The 21,389-nt window shown below is 50.8% G+C and overlaps 1 protein-coding gene across 1 annotated transcript; it reads right to left on the bottom strand.

Moving 5' to 3' along the window:
* Positions 1-1,737: 1,737 nt before the first annotated feature.
* On the bottom strand, positions 1,738-20,158 carry LOC132572131 (major histocompatibility complex class I-related gene protein-like). The gene is made up of 8 exons (XM_060238936.1): positions 20,022-20,158; positions 17,493-17,765; positions 15,297-15,575; positions 12,970-13,254; positions 11,875-11,961; positions 10,616-10,651; positions 6,264-6,299; positions 1,738-2,672 (listed from the first exon to the last, which is right to left on the bottom strand). Exons 1-8 carry the CDS (start codon positions 20,104-20,106, stop codon positions 2,668-2,670), a joined length of 1,086 nt encoding a protein of 361 aa, XP_060094919.1. The 5' UTR covers positions 20,107-20,158; the 3' UTR covers positions 1,738-2,667.
* Between the last annotated feature and the right edge of the window lie 1,231 nt (positions 20,159-21,389).

The raw sequence follows: 21,389 nt of genomic DNA, 5'->3' as shown, positions 1-21,389 counted from the left end.
CTGGGTTTTTTGGCCACTGCGTGACACAGAGTGTTGGACTGGATGGACCACTGGCATGATCCAATATGGCTTCTCTTAATGTTCTTAAATCTTATTCTGTTTTTAATATAAAAATGTTACCACTGCCATCATTTGTTTCTGACAAGTAAGATTCTGGTTCACCTGAGGTATGTGGCAACATGTGACAGGATTAAGAACATAAGAGAAGCCATGTTGGATCAGGCCAATGGCCCATCCTGTCCAACACTTTTTGTCACATAAGAACAGAAGTGAAGCCCTGTTGGATCAGGCCAGTGGCCCATCCAGTCCAACACTCTGTGTCATATAAGAACAGAAAAGAAGCCATGTTAGTTCAGGCCAATGGCCCATCCAGTCCAACACTGTCACATAAGAACAGAAGAGAAGCCCTGTTGGATCAGGCCAGTGGCCCATCCAGTCCAACACTCTGTGTCACATAAGAACAGAAGAGAAGCCATGTTGGTTCAGGCCAATGGCTCATCCAGTCCAACACTCTGTGTCACATAAGAACAGAAGAGAAGCCATGTTGGTTCAGGCCAATGGCTCATCCAGTCCAACACTCTGTGTCACATAAGAACAGAAGAGAAGCCCTGTTGGATCAGGCCAGTGGCCCATCCAGTCCAACACTCTGTGTCACATAAGAACAGAAGAGAAGCCATGTTGGTTCAGGCCAATGGCTCATCCAGTCCAGTACTCTGTGTCACATAAGAACATAAGAGAAGCCATGTTGGATCAGGCCAATGGCCCATCCAGTCCAACACTCTGTGTCACACAGTGGCTAAAAAAACCCAGGCGCCATCAGGAGTCCATCAGTGGGGCCAGGACACTAGAAGCCCTCCCGCTGTTGCCCCCCTCCCAAGCACCAAGAATACAGAGCATCACTGCCCCAGACAGAGAGTTCCATCTATGCTCTGTGGCTAATAGCCACTGAAGGACCTCTGCGCCACGTTTATCCAGTCCCCTCTTGAAGCTGTCTGTGCTTGTCGCTGCTGCCACCTCCTGTGGCAGTGAGCATACATACCTCACAATGAAACAGCACAATACATGCCAGGGGAAAAAAAAAATGCAACAAAGCCGGATTACAAAATGACAGAAAGGGGGCTACAGTATAATGTATGCAAAAAAAAAAAAAATGAATTAAAACAGTCTAGATTTTCACAGAAGTCAACAAGAAGTTTTGTAACGGTTTGCTGAGTGCTGGAAGCTGGGGAGCCTTCTTTACTTGGCCAGGTAGACTGTTCTATCTGCTGGAAGCCGTGGCAAAAAATGCACCTGAGTGGGAAGTTGTTGATCTAGCCCGCTGGCAGGGTGGCACCTTCGGGAGTCTTTGCTCAGGTGAGCCAAGGTGCCTGCAAGTCAACTCTACCAGGAGAGGTGATTGTGCAGAAAGGCAAGTCCTAGATTGTAAAGGGCCTTGAAGGGGACAACCAACATTTTGGACTGAACCAGGTGAGCAGCCGTCTTGTTCTGAAGCAGTAGATAATGTATTTTATCTTTTTGGGCAAAGCGAGTACTAAAAGTTTTAATAAAGATATGCGTGTGATATTTGTTCATGTCTTGTGGCTCTCAAACATCTGCCGTTTATTCTATGCGGTTCTTACGTTGAGCAAGTTTGACCACTCCTGATTTAGGCCCTACTGATTAGAGCCAGGATGGGAGACGGGGGGGAGGGGAAGTAGGTTTCTCATTTATGAACAAGATTATAAAAGAAATGCAGAATTCATCACACGGAGTTTTTGCTTTTTTATTAAAAGAAATTTAAACGATAGAAGAGATCTGTAACACATACAAAGGAAAAAATGCAATCTGATATCATTCTTTGGCAAAGAAAATCATAAAGTTATGTGATACAAGCTATGTAAAGAAGAAGAAGAAGATGATATTGGATCTATATCCCGCCCTCCACTCCGAAGAGTCTCAGAGCGGCTCACAATCTCCTTTCCCTTCCTCCCCCACAACAGACACCCTGTGAGGTGGGTGGGGCTGAGAGAGCTCTTACAGCAGCTGCTCTTTCAAGGACAACCTCTGTCAGAGCTATGGCTGACCCAAGGCCATGCTAGCAGGTGAAAGTGGAGGAGTGGGGAATCAAACCCGGTTCTCCCAGATAAGAGTCCGCACACTTAACCACTACACCAAACTGGCTCTCTGTTTCAAACGTCAGAATCGGTTTGATCAAGATGATTTTATTCATAATGCCATATTAGGAAACACAAAGAATTTCAGGTTCTCCTAAAGCTTCCAGTTTCTTGGGATATTTTTGCGGTAAGGTTAATGTCGATAATGTATTAATTACCTTAATGTTACCAAACCAAGCCCTCTGTAAAGGCCAAAGCTTGAGTTTCCAAACTTTGGCAGAACTCAAGAGTTTTCTAAGATCATCTGAAACCCAGAAGTGTGATCACGCTGGCTAGATATTTATGCTTCAAAGTAAGAAGAAAGGAGGGGGGAATTTCCCATCCCAAACCCGTAGGCAGGAAAAAAATAAGTCCATCAGAAAAAGATTCTCCCCCCACTCCAGGTTCTGCCAGCTACTACAAATCAAGTAAATTCTTTTGCTAAAGAAGGGTGAAGAACTCAGAGTGAAGATCCCGTATTCCTGGGAAGATCCAGATGGGTTCCTTCCGGTCCCTCTCACACACGGATGGGAAATCATGCTGCAAAAATCAAAAAGGAAGAGAGAGTGAAATTCCCAGGTGACAGTGTGAAAATGGGGAAGGGGGAGCAGAATCACCTGGTAGGAATGAACAGGGGTCTGGGGGGGGGGGGACAGAGGGGGCTATTGCCCCTGGTGCTGGCAAGGGGGGTGCCGAATTGGGTGCCCCCTCCAGGGTGGGAGGGGGCAAAAGATTAGATACTTTTGCCAGCTCTCCACCTTGTGGCAAGGTGGCAAAAACAGCCTTGTCCTCTTCCCCCCCCCCCATTTAAAGACCTCAATGGCCGGCGGGGGTCTTTAAATGGGGTGAGAGCAGGTGGAAAGGCCGCAAAAGCAGCCCCAAGTCTTCCCCTTCCCAATTTAAACACCTGGTGGGCAATACTCCCTCAAAGTGGTAGAGTCTTGTGAGCAAAAATTCTACTTTGTGACCTACCGGCATTAAAGTTGGGAGCTGCTGCACAGATGAGTTAGCTCTAGGGCCGTTTTCCCGGAGCGGAGAGAAAAATGTGTGAGCTGGAGGGCTGAAAAATTGTGAGCTAGCTCACACAGCTTAGAGGGAACATTGCTGGTGGGGCGTTTTAATGGGGAGGGGAGTTGGATTTCCGCCTTGCAGACACGGACTGCCGTGCACTGCTTCTACGAGCATGACCTCAGGCTGGCAGAGGGCAGGCTACATGTTCCACAGAAAGGGCCCCCCCTTCCAGATCATTTTGGTCAGGAAGACAAAGTGGGCAGCTTCCTTCTGGGATTTCATAGTAGCTGTCAGTGTGGGCGCATCCCAGTTGGCCAGGTAGGACACCCAGCTCTATCTACTAATGGACGGCCGACCTGACTGCGTCCCAGAAAACCTGGACCTAGCATTGCAGGCCGTGGCAGGTTGGCTCACGCTGAGTGGGCTGAAGTTGAATCCAACGAAGACAGAGGTCCTTCGCTTGGGCCACGGTGCCCCGGGAAGGGAAATCCCCCTTCTGGTTTTTGACGGTGTGCTGCTGAAAGCGGCCCATAGGGTCAAGAGCTTGGGGGTTTTTCTGGAGCCTTCACTATCAATGGAGGCACAGATAGCGGCCACTGCCAAGTCCGCGTTCTTTCATCTTCGACGGGCGAAGCAGTTGGCCCCCTTCCTGGAGCGCCGGGACCTAGCAACGGTGATCCATGCAACGGTCACCTCAAGACTGGACTACTGTAACGCCCTCTACATGGGGCTGCCCTTGTGCCGAACTTGGCGGCTGCAGCTGCTGTTAGGGCTCCCAAGATGGGAGCACATACAGCCGGGTCTACGCGGACTGCACTGGCTGCCAGTGGTGTACCGAGTCCGTTACAAAGTGCTGGTTATTACCCTTAAAGCCCTATATGGCCGAGGACCTGCCTACTTGAGGGACTGTCTCTCCCCATATGAACCCCAGAGAGCACTGAGGTCAGCTGGAAAGAACCAGCTGAATATCCCTGGGCCAAGAGAGGCCAGATTGAAGACTACCCGAGATCGGGCCTTCTCCATTGCAGCCCCACTGCTGTGGAATCAACTCCCGGAGGAGGTACGGGCCCTGCGATGTTTAGACCAATTCCGCAGGGCCTGTAAGACCTACCTCTTCAAAATAGCCTTCACCTAATGCCGAATCAAGAAAGCCTCTCTGGACATATCTTGGTCACTGAATTTTACTAAAAACCTACGTTATAGCGCCACAATGTTAATTTTAATGCAAGTTGCTAATGTTTTAATGTTGATTTTATAATTGTAACTGTATTTATTATGTATGGTTTTACTGTATATTATATTTATATGTTGTGAGCCGCCCTGAGCCTGCCTTGGCGGGGAGGGTGGGATACAAATAAAAAGTATTATTATTATTAGGTGACCACCTAGAGCGCTAGCAGGCCTCAGAAGCGGCTGATGGGCCCTTCTTCACGCAAATTAGTATCTCCAGGCAGGAAATGGTCATTTTTCTAGTCCACAGCCCCAAGATCCTCTTGGCGGCGGCGGAGAACACTCATGAGTCACGACAATGGGTTTAAATTAAGGGCAGAAAGGTATCAGCTGGATATTAGAAAGATTTCTTTTAACTGAGAATTGTTCAACGTTGGAATCAGCTACCTCGGGAGGAGATCAGCTCCCCTCTCAGGGGCAGTCTTTAAGCAGCGGCAGCTGGACAAACACTTATCAGGGATGCTTTAGGTCAGGGCTGGCCAACAGTAGCTCTCCAGATGTTTTTTGCCTACAGCTCCCATCAGCCCCAGCCAGCATGGCTGATGGCTGGGGCTGATGGAAGTTGTAGGCAAAAAAACATCTGAAGAGCTACCGTTGGCCACCTTTGCTCTAGGCTGATCCTGCATTGAGCCAATGGTTGATGGTCTGTATGGCTCTTTCCGACTCTGATTCTATGATTCTGTTTTGCCACATGATGCTCCCACACCCAACACATCCCAGGTTTATTGAGAGCCGATTTGGTGTAGTGGTTAAGTGCGTGGACTCTTATCTGGGAGAACCGGGTCTGAATCCCCACTCCTCCACTTGCACCTGCTGGAATGGCCTTGGGTCAGCCAGAGCTCTCTTATCTGGGAGAACCGGGTTTGATTCCCTACTCCTCCACTTGCACCTGCTGGAATGGCCTTGGGTCAGCCAGAGCTCTCTTATCTGGGAGAACCGGGTTTGATTCCCCACTCCTCCACTTGCACCTGCTGGAATGGCCTTGGGTCAGCCATAGCTCTCTTATTTGGGAGAACTGGGTCTGATTTCCCACTCCTCCACTTGCACCTGCTGGAATGGCCTTGGGTCAGCCATAGCTCTCTTATTTGGGAGAACCGGGTCTGATTTCCCACTCCTCCACTTGCAGCTGCTGGAATGGCCTTGGGTCAGCCAGAGCTCTCTTATCTGGGAGAACAGGGTTTGACTCCCCACTACTCCACTTGCACCTGCTGGGATGGCCTTGGGTCAGCCATAGCTCTCTTATCTGGGAGAACCGGGTTTGATTCCCTACTCCTCCACTTGCACCTACTGGAATGGCCTTGAGTCAGCCAAAGCTCTCTCATCTGGGAGAACCGGGTCTGATTCCCCACTCCTCTACTTGCAGCTGCTGGAGTGGCCATGGGTCAGCCATAGATCTCTTATCTGGGAGAACCAGGTTTGATTCCCCACTCCTCCACTTGCAGCTGCTGGAATGGCCTTGGGTCAGCCATAGCTCTCTTATCTGGGAGAACCAGGTCTGATTACCCACTCCACTTGCAGCTGCTGGGGTCAGCCATAGCTTTCACAGGAGTTGTCCTTGAAAGAGCAGCTGCCGTGAAAGCTCTCTCAGCCTCGCCCGCCTCACCGGGTGTCTGTTATGGTGGGGTGGGGGGAAGATAAAGGAGATTGTGATCGCTCTGAGATTCAGAGTGTAGGGTGGGATATACTAAATCCAATATCTTCTTCTGGTTATTATTTAATGATGTTGAAGGTGACCCCAGCCCACACTGTGAAGAGAGCAGCCACAACCCCTGGGCTGGAGGAGCAAACCACACCTGGATCCCAAAATACAGCTTTCAGTCAAGGCAACGTTTGAGCAAGACCCATTTCTCATGCCCCACAGCGCCCCCCCCCCCGCAAGAAATTACTTACCACTGACAGAACTGTCCGTTCCATGCTCACTTGCTGCTGAAGGGAGAAGAGAAAAGAGGGTCAGAATTTTTATCTGGGTGGGCCACGGAGGGAGGGGGTGGATCCTTCTTCTCTCCCTCCTTTTTCTTTCCCATCACTTCTCATCTCCTCATTTGATTAGGGTCGTTGCAGACCAACCCTTAATGCAAAATTCAGGTCCAGTTCTGCGACCCGCCATTTAAAATAACACGCACACATCGTTATCTTTGTGAGAAACCCTGCACTTGGGCAAAAACATATTCTAATATTAATTATATTATGAAATAATCGAGACAACGCAGTGGACTTATAGCCCAGTTCCAAACGAAGGTCTGAGGTATTTTTTTTACTTCGTTTCAATTTTTTCTTCCACAGCAGCTAAGGCTCTTCAATCCATCTATATCCAGGACGTCAGTTGTATGCAACTTAAGTGGTGATATTCTACTGTTGTGCAATATATACTTTTCTTTGAGATATTCTACTCTATCTCCTACTTAATTCTTCAATCCATTTATATCCAGGACCACTGTGGAAGAAAAAATTGAAACGAAGTAAAAGAGAGCCAGTTTGGTGTAGTGGTTAAGTGTGCGGACTCTTATCTGGGAGAACCGGGTTTGATTCCCCGCTCCTCCACTTGCACCTGCTGGAATGGCCTTGGGTCAGCCATAGCTCTGGCAGGAGTTGTCCTTGAAAGGGCAGCTGCTGTGAGAGCACTCTCAGCCCAACCCACCTCACAGGGTGTCTGTTGTGGGGGAGGAAGGGAAAGGAGATTGTAGGCCGCTCTGAGCCTCTGTCCTTGAAAGGGCAGCTGCTGTGGGGGCCCTCTCACCCCCACCTACCTCACAGGGTGTCTGTTGTGGGGAAGGAAGGGAAAGGAGATTGTAGGCCGCTCTGAGCCTCTGTCCTTGAAAGGGCAGCTGCTGTGGGGGCCCTCTCACCCCCACCTACCTCACAGGGTGTCTGTTGTGGGGGAGGAAGGGAAAGGAGATTGTAGGCTGCTCTGAGACTCTGTCCTTGAAAGGGCAGCTGCTGTGAGAGCCCTCTCAGCCCCACCTACCTCACAGGGTGTCTGTTGTGGGGAAGGAAGGGAAAGGAGATTGTAGGCCGCTCTGAGCCTCTGTCCTTGAAAGGGCAGCTGCTGTGAGAGCCCTCTCAGCCCCACCCACCTCACAGGGTGTCTGTTGTGGGGAAGGAAGGGAAAGGAGATTGTAGGCCGCTCTGAGCCTCTGTCCTTGAAAGAGCAGCTGCTGTGAGAGCCCTCTCCAGCCCCACCCACCTCACAGGGTGTCTGTTGTGGGGGGAGAAGATATAGGAGATTGTGAGCTGCTCTGAGATTCTGAAATTCGGAGTGGAGGGCAGGATATGAACCCAATGTTGTCTTTTTCTTCATTATTATTATTATTAGTAGTAGTAGTAGTACATTGTAATATATAATGTAATAATTTGCAACTAGGCTTCCCAAACCTCCCGCCCTGGCGGGGGACCCCAGGATTTCCACACTCTTCCCCCGCTCCCCCAAAAAATGGAAGCAGGGGGAGAGGAGGGAAACGGCTCCCACCGCAGTTGCTCCTCCGAGATGGGCCCAGGCTGAGCCCATCTCGGAGGAGCAGCCAAGAGATGGCAGCAGTGCAGCGCAGGGGAGGGCGAGGCAGGCCAGGAGCATGGCGAGCCACGAATCCAGGCCCTTCTAGGACCCGGACTTGCGGCTCGCCACGCCCCCGGCCCGCCTCCACCCCCCCACCTCAGCTTCCACCCCAGAGGCGGCAGCGGCGCGGCGGCCTCTGCTCTGCTCGCCGTGGCTGCTCTTCCAAGATGGGCTCTGCCTGAGCCCATCTTGGAGGAGCAGCATGGCGAGCGGAGAAGAGGCTGTGGGGCGGTCCGCCACGCTCCCCGGCGCTGTTTCCGCCCCTCCCCCTAGCTCCACCCCAGTGTCTCCTGGCTCCACCCCCAAAGTCCCCAGATATTTCTGGGGTTTGATGTGGCAACCCTATTTGCAACTCGTTGCTAACAGGCCACGAACCAGGACTGGTCCACGGACGGGGGGTTGGGGACCCCTGCTGTAAGCTCTTGAAGGATTGGTTACATCAGGGGTGTGTGGCCTAATAGGCAAAGGAGGTCCTGCTAGAATTCCTTACAGGGCTCTTCTCACAGGGCCTACTGTAAGCTCCAGGAGGATTGGCTACATCAGGGGTGTGTGGCCTAATAGGCAAAGGAGGTCCTGCTAGAATTCCTTACAGGGCTCTTCTCACAGGGCCTACTGTAAGCTCCAGGAGGATTGGCTACAGCAGGGGATGTGGCCTAATATGCAAAGGAAGTCCTGCTAGAATTCCTTACAGGGCTCTTCGTACAGGGCCTACTGTAAGCTCCAGGAGGGTTGGCTACATCAGGGGGTGTGGCCTAATAGGCAAAGGAATTCCTGCTACAACAAAAGGTCCTGCCTTGCCCACAACTTCAATGTAGTAGCCCACAAAGTAGAATTTGTGCTCACAAGACCCCACAACTTAGAGGGAACGTTGGTGATGATAGCCACATATTTTAACCTTATCAGTTTTAATGTTGCAAGTCATTGTTAGACCCTTCAGGTGAGTCCAATAATAAATAAAACACTGTGTGTGTGTCTGTCTGTCTTGTCAGTCAAATTCCATCAAGCCGCAGCTGACCCATAGCGACCCTAGCAAGGGGTAGGGTTGCCAAGTCCAATTCAAGAAATATCTGGGGACTTTGGGGGTGGAGCCAGGAGACTTTGGGGGGGGGTGGAGCCAGGAGACTTCAGGGTTGGAGCCAGGAGCAAGGGTGTGACAAGCATCATTGAACTCCAAAGGGAGTTCTGGCCATCACATTGAAAGGCACCACACACCTTTAAAATGCCTTCCCTCCATTGGAAATCATGGATAGGGGAACCTTCTTTTGGGGTTCATAAAATTGGACCCCCTGGCCCAATCCTTTTGAAACTTGGAGGGTATTTTGGGGAGAGGCACTCAATGCTATTCTGAAAATCTGGTGCCTCTATCTCAAAAAACAGCCCCCCACCCGAGCCCCAAATACCCGCAGATCAATTCTCCATTATACCCTATGGCAGGGGTGGCCGACAGTAGCTCTCCAGATGTTTTTGCCTACCATCAGCCCCATGTTGGCTGGGGCTGATGGGAGTTGTAGGCAAAAAACATCTGGAGAGCTACTGTTGGCCATCCCTGCCCTATGGGAATTGGTCTCCATAGGGAATAATGGCGTGTCCAGCAGACATTTCCCTCCCCCCCCACTTTCTGATGACCCTGAAGAGGGGGGAGGGCCTCCAAACTGGTGGATCCCCTGCCCCTACCTGGGGATTGGCAACCCTAGCAGGGGGCTTTCAAGGGTAAGAGATTAAGCAGAGGTTGTTCTGCTATCGCTTTCCTCTGCAGTCTTCCTTGGTTGTCTCCCTTCCAAGTTCTCCCCCCTGCTTATCTTCCAAGTATGGGCTATATTCTGCACCTTCCCTCCCAAAATCCTACCTGACGGACTAGAAAATTGCTCCCTTTCCTTGAAAAATACAGCCAAGACTCTCAACTTTCCCAAGTTCTACGGCTCTTCTGCGTTGGCCATTCTTGTAGGGAGGGCAGCCGTGGTAGGGCTTCTAGTGTGCTGGCCCCACTGATGGACCTCCTGATGGCACCTGGTTAATTTGGCCACTGTGTGACACAGAGTGCTGGTCTGGGTGGGTCACTGGCCTGATCCAAGATGGCTTCTCTTATGTTCTTATAGATGGAACTCTCTGTGTGGGGCAGTGATGCTCTGTATTCTTGGTGCTTGGGGGGGGGCAACAGTGGGAGGGCTTCTAGTGTCCTTGCCCCACTGGTGGACCTCCTGATGACGCCTGGTTTATTTGGCCACTGTGTGACACAGAGTGCTGGACTGGGTGGGACACTGGCCTGATCCAACATGGCTTCTCTTATGTTCTTATAGATGGAACTCTCTGTGTGGGGCAGTGATGGAAGGAGGAAAGGAGCTGAAGGGGTGGCCCGGGGGGAGGATCTCACAGCTGAGGGCCAAGAAAGTCTTGGGGGGAGGGACAGCCAGTTCTGAACTCCCCATTCTAAAAAATGGAGGATCCAATGGAAGATCTTTCTTCTTCTCCTCGTCCCTGTGTACAAAGCCCCTCCCTCAGGCGGACAGCAGGTCGGCTAGATGTGCCCCTTCCCCTCCCCCGGATCATTTCCACTAGGGCAGGATGGTGGGCAGCTACCCTCTGGGGGGTTTCAGGGCCATCCTGACGCCTGGGCACAACTGCCTCTCCCACCCCACAAGGGGCTGCTTTTTGCCTGGTCAAAATCTCATCAGGGGGAGAAGTCACTCACTCGGTGTTGCCTTGTAGGTGCTTCCTTGTTGCTTTTCTGCAGAGAGAGGATCAGAGCATCAGACTCTGGAGAGGCCTCAGAGATCATCCAGCACCACCCCTGGCATAAGGAAGGGCTCTCAAACCTTGAAACATCCCCCCCACCCCATGCCTGCAGTCTCTTTCAGGCACATGAACTGCAAAAAGCAGACGAACACAGGAAGCTGCCCCATACTGAATCAGACCTTCAATCCATCCAGGTCTGTACAGTCAACTCAGATTGGCAGCAGCTGACCAGAGCCTCAGACAGAGAACTTCCATATCACCAACCTTGGTCTACTCCTGAGCCAAAGCCCACCCTCCATAAACATGACCGCATGATGCTGCCTTGCCCTGAGTAAGGCCATTGGTCCAGTCTTATCTACAGGTCTAAGGTGGAGGGTCTTTCACATCACCTGCTACCTAGACCAGGGGTGGCCAAACTTGCTTAACATGAGCCACATAATAAATGTCAGATGTTTGAGAGTCGCAAGGCATGATCACAGCCAGGCTCACTCTGGCCCACCACCTCCTGAGATGCCAACCATGCCCCTGTCCAAACACTGCACAATTATATATTATTACATGTACAGAGAGAGAGAGCATCAGGCAAGAATAAAAGCAGCCTTTTATAACTGATCATTAATGGTAATAAACTGAACTACTAGATAACTAGGACTATTGAGAGGAGGAAGAGAGAAAGAGAGAAAGAAAGAGAGAAAGAGAGAGAGAAAGAAAGAAAGAGAGAGAGAGAGAGAGAGAAAGAAAGAAAGATAGAAAGAAAGAAAGAAAGAAAGAAAGAAAGAAAGAAAGAAAGAAAGAAAGAAAGAAAGAAAGAAAGAAAGAAAGAAAGGAGAGAAAATAGATGGGGGGATGGGGAAAGAGATACAAAGCAAACAAATGGGCGGGAAAAGAGGGAGAGGGAGGGAGGGACCAAGAGAGAGAGAAAAAAAGAAAAGATAGAAACTTTTAAGGGTGTTCTCCAAGCCCCTCACACCAGCTGGCTTGGCCTGCAAAGTGATTTAAAGAGAGCCATTCCTTCTCCAAGCTGTCCAATGGGCTCGTGGGGCCCTCAAGAGCCACACAACATGTGTGAAAGAGCCACATATGTCTCCCGAGCCACAGATCAGCCACCCCTGACCTTGACCTCTTAACTGGAGATGCTGGAGCTTGACCTTGGGGGCCTTCTGCATGCCGAGCAGATGCTCCCCCACGGCCCCTCTCAAGCGGCATTTTACTTACTGATGTGGACGGTGAGCCCGGCCCCCACCAGGATGAGAGCAGCCATGACCCCTAGCAGGACTCCCACAATGAGCCCCACTTTGGATGCTGAAATGAGAGGAAAAATGCATCTACTCAGGCTGGCCCCATATCTGCAAGGCCTCAAGCAGAAATATCTATGCAGAATGTGGCACTGCAAGGGACAGATCAACAGTCACAGTCAGTTGAGCTCTGAGAGAGAGAGAGAGAGAGAGAATGCTGCTGAAGGGGTGAGTGTTTGCCTTTTCTTAACTGCCTTTTCTTAGCTGCTGGGGAGAATTAGTTGAGTGCTACTGTGTGGATGCAGAGAGTCTGAAATTTGTGTGTTTGCTTGCTGGGGAAGAAGAACTGCTGTTTCTGTTGTCCTTTTCGACAGGGCTGTAGCCAAGTGTAGCTGATTGTTACTGATTGGAAGAGTTTATGTTGCCTGGGGCTGACTGCTAGCCCCACCCTCTTTGCATTTCTAAGGCTGCGCCTCACTAGAGGCAGAGTACAATCAGTTGAGCTCTGAGAAAGAGAGGGAGAGGGTGCTGCTGAAGGGATGAGTGTTTGCCTTTTCTTAATTGCCTTTTCTTAACTGCTGGGAAGAATTAGCAGAGTGCTACTGTGTGGAAGGAGAGAGTCCAGCAAACCACCAGCATAGGAAAATGAAACTAATCTGAAGCACATGGTTTTCTTGGCTCTAAGGAACCAGGGGAAAATAACTATACAGCTCAATAAGGTAACATCACCAAATTCACAACAGTACTGCAGTTGGAGCCCTCTGCTCATGACCTTAGTTCGATCCCAGCGAAAGCTGGTTCAGGTAGCTGGCTCCAGGTTGACTCAGCCTTCCATTCTTCCGAGGTCAGTAAAATGAGTCCCCAGCTTGCTAGGGGGGGGGGGAAAGTGTAGACGACTGGGGAAGGCAATGGCAAACCACCCCATAAAAAGTCTGCCGTGAAAACGTTGTGAAAGCAACGTCACCCCAGAGTTGAAAATGACTGGTGCTTGCACAGGGGGCTACCTTTACCTTTATAATCTGTTGACTCCCCCCTCCCAAAAGAAAGCCACCCCCAACCCCCTTCAGTTTCTCACCTGGCTCCTCCAAGGCCAAGTCCAGGGGCTCTGGAAGGCCATCGTGTTCCACGTGGCACCGGTAGTGGCCCCTCTCTTTGGGGTCAACATCAACGCTTATCCAGGTGTGGTAAGTCCCATCTGAGTTGGGGGTGACACCCCCCATCAGGGTGTCCTGGTGCCAGACTTCCCTGCCCTTTCTCCATGTCACATCGATCTCTTTGGGGTAGAAGCCATGGAGTCGGCAGACGAGAGTCTCCAGGCCCTCTGATCCTGCCTTGTGGGTTATGCGAACCATTGGTGGCTCTGTGAAAATAACCAGTATTGGGCCTTAAGAATGCAGCAACTCCCTGCTTCCTTACATGGCAGTTGCTGAGCAGCAGGAGGAAGAGAAGGAGGAGGAGGAGGAGGAGGAGAAGGAGGAGGAGGAGGAGGAGAAGGAGGAGGAGAAGGGGGAGGAGGAGGTGAAGGAGGAGGAGGAAGAGGAGGAGGAGGAGAAAAGAGGAGGAGAAGGAGGAGGAGGAGAAGAGAAGGAGGGAGAAGAGGAGAAGGAGGAGAAGAAGGAGGAAGAGGAGGAGGGGGAGAAGGAGGAGGAAGAGGAGGAGGAGGGGGAGAAGAAGGAGGAGGAGAAGGGGGAGGAGAAGAGAAAGAGGAGGAAAAGGAGGAGGAGGAAAAGGAGGAGGAGGAGAAAGAAGAGGAGGAGAAGAGAAGGAGGAGAAGGAGGAGGAGAAGAAGGAGGAGGAGAAGGAGAAGGAGGAGAAGAAGAGGAGGAGATTGGATTTATACCACACTCTTTGCTACCCCAAGGAGTCAGAGCGGCTTACAAATCTCTTTCCCTTCCCCTCCCCACAACAGACACCCTGTGAGGTAGGTGGTACTGAGAGAGCTCTGACAGAAACTGCTCTTGAGCAGAACAGCCTTGAGAGAACTTGTGGCTGACCCAAGGCCATTCCAGCAGGTGCAAGTGGAGGAGTGGGAAATCAAACCTGGTGGTCCCAGATAAGAGTCTGTGCACTTAACGACTACACCAAAATGGCTATCTTGGGCTGCTGAAGGTAGAAAAAAAGGCATGTTTAAAATAACTACAATAAGGTCTGAGGAACCTGCTACAGCTGAAGTAACATGTACTTGACTGATTGAATTTTTTGCTTTTATTTGTGGGCTGTGACATTGTGCGTTGTTCCATGGACTCGTGCTGTGTTCCCTTCTGTTTTGTTCTACTGCTTTTTCAGAATCTAACCACCCTTTTCCTTTCCCTCCTCTGTTTTTAAAAGTAAATCTTTTCACAGAGACGCTTTTTGGTTTAATTTAGGGCTGTATATTCTCTGGGTTGTTTCTCTTAATCTCTTCCCTATGCGCTAGAACGCCTGGGCAAGACATGGTTTGCTATAAAGTATCTTCCGGGATTTCCACACTGTTACTGAGTTTTAAAGTCTATTACTGCATTAGAAGGATATCTTCTCAGTGGCTCAGTCTAGATCAGGGTTGTCAAACATGCGGCCCAGGGGCCAAATTAGGCCCCCGAGCAAACTGGCTGTCATCTGCTTCCTTTCCCCCCACCCCTTGCTTCCTTCTGCATCACAGCTTGCTTTGCAAGGCTTGCTCAATTGCACAGGAGCTAAAGAACAAAACCTCTATTTTCTCCATTGGCTGAGGCTCCTCTTGTGTGGAGGAAGTGGGGGGGGAGGCAGAGCTTGTCTCTCCAGGCTCTTTCAATTGCACAGCAGAGCTATTGAGCCAAGCCTCTCTTCCTTCTACTGGCTGAGGAAGGAAAGAAAGAGCCACAGCTTCCTTTGCCCCATTCCCTGGATCCCATGGGAGAAATACAAAGAAAGCACCTTTAAGACTGAATGCAGGACCGGATCTACATTTGGGGGGAGGGGCAGAATTAAAAAATTATGCCCCCTTTTGGGCCAGTCTATTTTATGGTGCCATAGAATACAGTGGGCTCCATACTCAATATGGTGCCCGTCCTCTGTCGGCGCTTCCCTCTGCCCCCCCCTCCCCCCCAGATCCGGCCCTGACTGAATGTTAATGTTTTTAACATGTTTTATTTCAAGTTTTTTTGGTAAAAACAAACCTTTAATTGTGTTTGTGCTCTTTGCTAAGTTTATATCTCTGCTACCTAATCTAAAATAGGAACACACATGGCCCACCCGACAAGATCTCATTTATGTTAGATCCGGCCCTCATAACAAATGACACCCCTGGTCTAGATGTTCTCAGGAAGCCCTTGAGGGGTGGTGGCTGGTTAGCAGGGTGCTTTCCCTTGGTCCAAGGGGGCTTCCGGCAAGGGAAGACACCTTTGCCCTCTTCCTTCTCTCCGCCACCCCGTTTCCCCTCCTCACCAGCTTTCAGCAGGGTCTCCTTCCCGTAGCGCAGGTGTGTGTGCAGCCACTCCACGCAGGTGTTGTTCAGGAAATGCTTCCAGAGTTTCCCACGGTGCCGCTGGGCTTCCCACTTCCTCTTGGTGGGCTCGGCCTCTGCATCCATTGCCGTCCAGGTGAGCGTCTCCTGGTCCCAGCTGAGAAAGTCCCTCCCGTTGTAGCCGTACTTCGCAAACCTTCTGGTGGCTCCGTTGTCCTCATTCAGTTCGCAGCCAGAGAGCACCTGTAGGGTGTGAATCCCTGTAAAAGACACACGCAAACCAGAGGCCTCAGAGCCAGCAGAACATGAAAAGTTCTTCCTGGTCTCAAATTATTTGGGACTTTCCACTGATTCCCCTAAATCCCATGCTGGTTTTCAATAAGATCAACCACATCTTTCTGGAGAAGCTGGCCCAGTTCAGAATGGTGCGGGGGGGGGGGAGGATGCACCCTGCTCCAGTGGTCAGTTCTTACTTGGACAGACCTATTCCCAAAGGTGTCTTGTTGACCTCTTTCCACTGCTCAGTCTGTATTTAATGCTCATTTTACGCCCTGGCTTCTTTGAAGAAGACTGCAGATTTATACCCCGCCCTTCTCTCTGAACTCAGAGCGGCCTACAATCTCCTTTCCCTTCCTCTCCCACAACAGACACCCTGTAAGGTGGGTGGGGCTGAGAGGGCTCTCACAGCAGCTGCCTTTTCAAGGACAGAGTCTCAGAGCGGCCTACAATCTCCTTTCCCTTCCTCCCCCACAACAGACACCCTGTAAGGTGGGTGGGGCTGAGAGGGCTCTCACAGCAGCTGCCCTTTCAAGGACAACCCCTAGGAACAAGAGATTATGCTTAAAAGTATAGGTCCACTTCTTCAGGGTCTCCGTCGAACGTAGCATCTAGTTCCCTTCCCCTACCGTAATCTCGGGGGACGGGTGCCGGTGCTGCTGGCGGTTGGGTTGGTGCTCGTTGCGGTGGGACCACTGGTGATCTCCCAAGGGGTGGTACCTGGATTCCTCTCAGGTCCGCGGGTCTCAGCACGCGTTCAAGTTGCCTTCTGACCTCTTGCGCCATGAAGGTGGTGTTAGCTTGGATCTCATCCCTCAGGCCTCTGGCTATGTTAGCCATCTTGTTTCTCGCCGTCTGGAGTATTCCCCTTTCGACTGGTCCCATCTCTTCCTCCTCCTCTTCGTCAGGACCAGATTGCTCAGGATCTCCACCTCCATCTTCTTCCTCGGGTCGGGGTTCTTCCCGCTCCTCACTTGCAGCTGGTTGAGCACTCTCCCGTGCACCCCCCCGGGCCACTCTCCCCAATCATCACTCTCACTTGTCGGGAGTGCCGGGTCAGGATGGCTTTCCTTTGCGCGGGTGCCTCCTCCATCAGAGTGGTGGAAGTCTGCGGTTCCCAATTCCTGGGGGTGACCAGGAGTTGCTGTACATGCAGGGGTGTGTCTAGGATGTGCCATGGGCGGGGGGGGGGGTCCTCACCTCGATGTCGTCTTCTTGTCCTCTGTCCAGAGGGTTGGGGAGTCCACTGTTATCAAGAGCTCTCTCTGCCATTCGGCCAGAAAGTTACCAGTTCAGTTGAATTCCTCGTGGATCACTTTCAAAATGTCAAGCATGGTAGTTTCAAGTAACCAAGCGATTGTTGAATACAAAGTCTCAGTTTATTGATAATCCATTGTTCCTTCAAGGCGGAACACCTTGAAAGTGATACAGATTTGACCATAGCATGGGATTTTAAGGATTACATCAGAGCATAGGGAAGATAGCTTAAGGACATAACAAGGATGTGTGAACTATTACAACTATGCAAACTACTATCTTGCGGTTGAAACTTCCCTCGGTCCCATGCATTCTTGCCACCATTGATAAGCAATGAATGGGAACTGTTCAAGGGAGGCGCCTCCTTTCCCTCTATCATCAAAGTTACTGCATTCCTACATTTGCTACCCCAAGGTGGAAAAGGGAAGAGGGAGGTGAGAAAGGAAAGGGGTTTTTTTTCGTTTTGATATGCAGCTATGGGAAAGGAAAGAACGACTGAGGGAAAAGCAATCAGAATTCAATACTGCATAAAATTAACATGCTTGACAACGTAGAGGTAAAAAGCAGGTTATTTCTTGGGCGGGGCTCCTTTCACACACTCAGGGATACCCGGCAGCCTTGCCCCTTTGCGTGCCTCCACTCACCCCTACTCTGGTTGTGAACATTCTTCAGAATCATCAGATCCATGACAAAGCTTGAGGCGAAGTCCCATCCCGTGGTCCTTGCCCAGAAGTCAGAGTCATCATGGATGATGTCCTCTATCCAGGGCGACTGAGGCACGCACTGGTCAGCGTGACTGTCGTAGCTGCCAATCAGCCAGTCGTCCACATACGCCAAAGAGGTGAACTGGGGAAGCTGCCAGCCCGGCTCCCAGATGGCCGTCTCGAAATAGTGGAGGGTGTGTCGAGAGAAGGCATCTGGGAACAAAAGGAGGTTAGAGTTGCGGGGCAACAACCAAGGACTCCCCGAGACCCCCTTTGTGCCACCATTAAATCGACATTTTAAGAAGAATATAGACATGCTGGGATGTGTCCTGAGGAGGGCAACAAAGATGGGGAGGGGTCTGGAGACCAAGTCCTACGAGGAAAGGTTGAAGGAGATTAGCATGTACCAGTGGGTTGAAATTAAATCAGAAGAGTTTCCGGCTCAACATTAGGAAGAACTTGCTGATCATTAGAACAATTCCTCAGTGGAACAGACTTCCGCCTTAAAGGTGCAATCGACTCCTATTTTGTTCTACTACTTCAGACCAGCATGGCTGCCTATTTGGAGGAATAAAACGAAGTTGGTCTTAAAGGTGCAATCGACTCCTATTTTGCTCTACAGACCAACACGGCTGCCTATTTGGAGGAATAAAACGAAGTTGGTCTTAAAGGTGCAATCGACTCCTATTTTGCTCTACAGACCAACAAGGCTGCCTATTTGGAGGAATAAAACGAAGTTGGTCTTAAAGGTGCAATTGACTCCTATTTTGTTCTACTACTTCGGTTGCCTATTTGGAGGAATAAAATTAAGTTGCTCTTAAAGGTGCAATTGACTCCTCTTTTGCTCTACTACTTCAGACCAGCATGGCTGCCTATTTGGAGGAATAAAACTACGTTGGCCTTAAAGGTGCGATCGACTCCTCTTTTGTTCTACTTCAGACCAACACGGCTGCCTATTTGGAAGAATAAAACGAAGTTGGTCGTAAAGGTGCGATCAACTCTTCTTTTGCTCTACTACTTCAGACCAACACGGCTGCCTATTTGGAGAAATAAAACTAAGTTGGTCTTAAAGGTGTGATCGACTCCTCTTTTGCTCTACTACTTCAGACCAACACGGCTGCCTATTTGGAGGAATAAAACGAAGTTGGTCTTAAAGGTGCGATCAACTCTTCTTTTGCTCTACTACTTCAGACCAACACGGCTGCCTATTTGGAGGAATAAAACGAAGTTGGTCTTAAAGGTGCGATCGACTCCTCTTTTGTTCCACTTCAGACCAACACGGCTGCCTATTTGGAGGAATAAAATTAAGCTGGTCTTAAAGGTGCAATCGACTCCTATTTTGCTCTACAGACCAACAAGGCTGCCTATTTGGAGGAATAAAACGAAGTTGGTCTTAAAGGTGCAATTGACTCCTATTTTGTTCTACTACTTCGGTTGCCTATTTGGAGGAATAAAATTAAGTTGCTCTTAAAGGTGCAATTGACTCCTCTTTTGCTCTACTACTTCAGACCAGCATGGCTGCCTATTTGGAGGAATAAAACTACGTTGGCCTTAAAGGTGCGATCGACTCCTCTTTTGTTCTACTTCAGACCAACACGGCTGCCTATTTGGAAGAATAAAACGAAGTTGGTCGTAAAGGTGCGATCAACTCTTCTTTTGCTCTACTACTTCAGACCAACACGGCTGCCTATTTGGAGGAATAAAACTAAGTTGGTCTTAAAGGTGCGATCAACTCTTCTTTTGCTCTACTACTTCAGACCAGCACGGCTGCCTATTTGGAAGAATAAAATTAAGTTGGTCTTAAAGGTGCAATCGACTCCTATTTTGTTGTACTTCAGATCAACATGGCTGCCTATTTGGAGGAATAAAACGAAGTTGGTCTTAAAGGTGCAATCGACTCCTCTTTTCTTCTACTACTTCAGACCAAAACGGCTGTCAATTTGGAGGAATAAAACGAAGTTGGTCTTCAAGGTGCGATCGACTCTTATTTTGCTCTACTACTTCAGACCAACACGGCTGCCTATTTGGAGGAATAAAAGGAAGTTGGTCTTAAAGGTGCAATCGACCCCTCTTTTGTTCTACTGCTTCTCAGGCTTTCTCGTTTTCGCTGGGCTCCGCTCCAGCGTCACAACCAGGAAGCGGCCAGATTTCGCAGCTGCCAAGGCGCCCTTGGCCCTTGCGGGAGGCCTCCCTCGCTCCCTTTCGGGGAGGAGCCGGCTCCCCGCCGCCCCTTCCCAAAGCCCTCCGAGGTCCCCACCGAGGGGCGAGCCCGGCAAGCGGGCGGCGGCGCCACTGCAGGGGAAAGCGGGCGTTGGAAGGCGCGCCTGGACGGCCAGCCGAGCGCGCTGCAAGGGCGCACGAAGAGCCCGGCTCGGAAGGGAGCGCGGCGCCCGCAGCGTTTGGCTTGGAGAGGAGCCCGTCCCGCCGCCCTCCTCCCCTGCAGCCCGACGGAGCCCCTCCTTTGCTCACCAGCCGCGCTGCCCCCGTCCAGCAGCCGGGCGACTCCCCCCAGCAGCAGCAGCAGCAGGAGCCCGCGGGCCGCGCTCTTTTCCATAGCCTTGCCCTGGCGCCTCCGGTGCGCGCTCGCCCTTTGCTCGCGGGGCCTGAAAGCGAAAGCGGCCCGGCCATAGCCTTCCTCCTCGCCCCCTCCTGGAGCCGGAGGCTCGTCAAATATTTCAGCAGACATGGAAAGTGGATTGTTTCTATGAGGCTGGGTAAAGGTCAGGCCCGCAGCCAGGATTTTTCATTGGGGGGGTAGGGTTGCCAATCCCCAGGTGGGGGCAGGGGATCCCCCGGTTTGGAGGCCCTCCCCCCGCTTCAGGGTCGCCAGAAAGTGGGGAGAGGGGAGGGAAATGTCTGCTGGGAACTCTGTTATTCCCTATGGAGATTTATTCCCATAGAAAATCATGGAGAATTGATCTGCGGATATCTGGGGCTCTGGGGGGGGGCTGTTTTTTGGGGTAGAGGCACCAAATTTTCAGTATAGCATCTAGTGCCTCTCTACAAAACACACTCCAAGTTTCAAAAAGATTGAACGGGGGGGGGGGGTGGTCCATTTCTATGAGCTCCCAAAGAAGGTGCCCCTATCCATTATTTCCTATGGAAGGATGGAATTGAAAAGGTGTGCCATCCATTTAAATGTGATTGCCAGAACTCCCTTTGGAGTTCAATTATGCTTGTCACAGCCTTGATCTTGGCTCCACCCCTCATGTCTCCTGGCTCCAAAGTCCCCAGATATTTCTTGAATTGGACTTGGCAACCCTATTGCCAAGTCCAATTTAAGAAATATCTGGGGATTTGGGGGGTGGAGCCAGGAGACTTTGGGGGTGGAGCCAGGAGACTTTGGGGGTGGAGCCAAGATTAAGACTGTGACAAGCATCATTGAACTCCAAAGGGAGTTCTGGCCATCACATTTAAAGCGAGCGCACACCTTTTCAATGCCTTCCTCCCATAGGAAATAATGAAGGATAGAGGTACCTTCTTTTGGGGCTCATAGAATTGGACCCCCTGGTCCAATCGTTTTGAAACTTGGGGGATATTTTGGGGAGAGGCACTAGATGCTATATGGAAAATTTGGTGCCTCTACCTCAAAAAACAGCCCCCCCAGAGCCCCACATACCCACGGATCAATTCTCCATTATTTTCTATGGGAATAAATCTCCATACGGAATAATAGAGTTCCCAGCAGAGATTTCCCTCCCCTCCCCTCGCTTTCTGACGACCCTGAAGCAGGAAGAGGGCCTCCAAACCGGGGGATCCCCTGCCCCCACCTGGGGATTGGCAACCCTGGGGGGGAATTTTTTTGTGCCCCCGTGGCGCAGAGTGGTAAAGCAGCAG

This window comes from Heteronotia binoei, chromosome 5 (genome assembly GCF_032191835.1).
Source record: "Heteronotia binoei isolate CCM8104 ecotype False Entrance Well chromosome 5, APGP_CSIRO_Hbin_v1, whole genome shotgun sequence".
Lineage (NCBI taxonomy): Eukaryota > Metazoa > Chordata > Lepidosauria > Squamata > Gekkonidae > Heteronotia > Heteronotia binoei.
This window is presented reverse-complemented; position numbering and strand designations above follow the sequence as displayed.

Bases quoted from the DNA above. Each gene is read 5' to 3' on its own strand.
- LOC132572131 (XM_060238936.1), bottom strand. From the start codon at position 20,106: ATGGAAAAGAGCGCGGCCCGCGGGCTCCTGCTGCTGCTGCTGCTGGGG. The intron at 13,255-15,296 runs GTGAGGAGGGGA...TTATTTTCACAG, and splicing joins GGAGACCCTGCTGAAAGCTG to AGCCACCAATGGTTCGCATA. The intron at 11,962-12,969 runs GTGAGAAACTGA...CTCTCATTTCAG, and splicing joins CTTGGCCTTGGAGGAGCCAG to CATCCAAAGTGGGGCTCATT.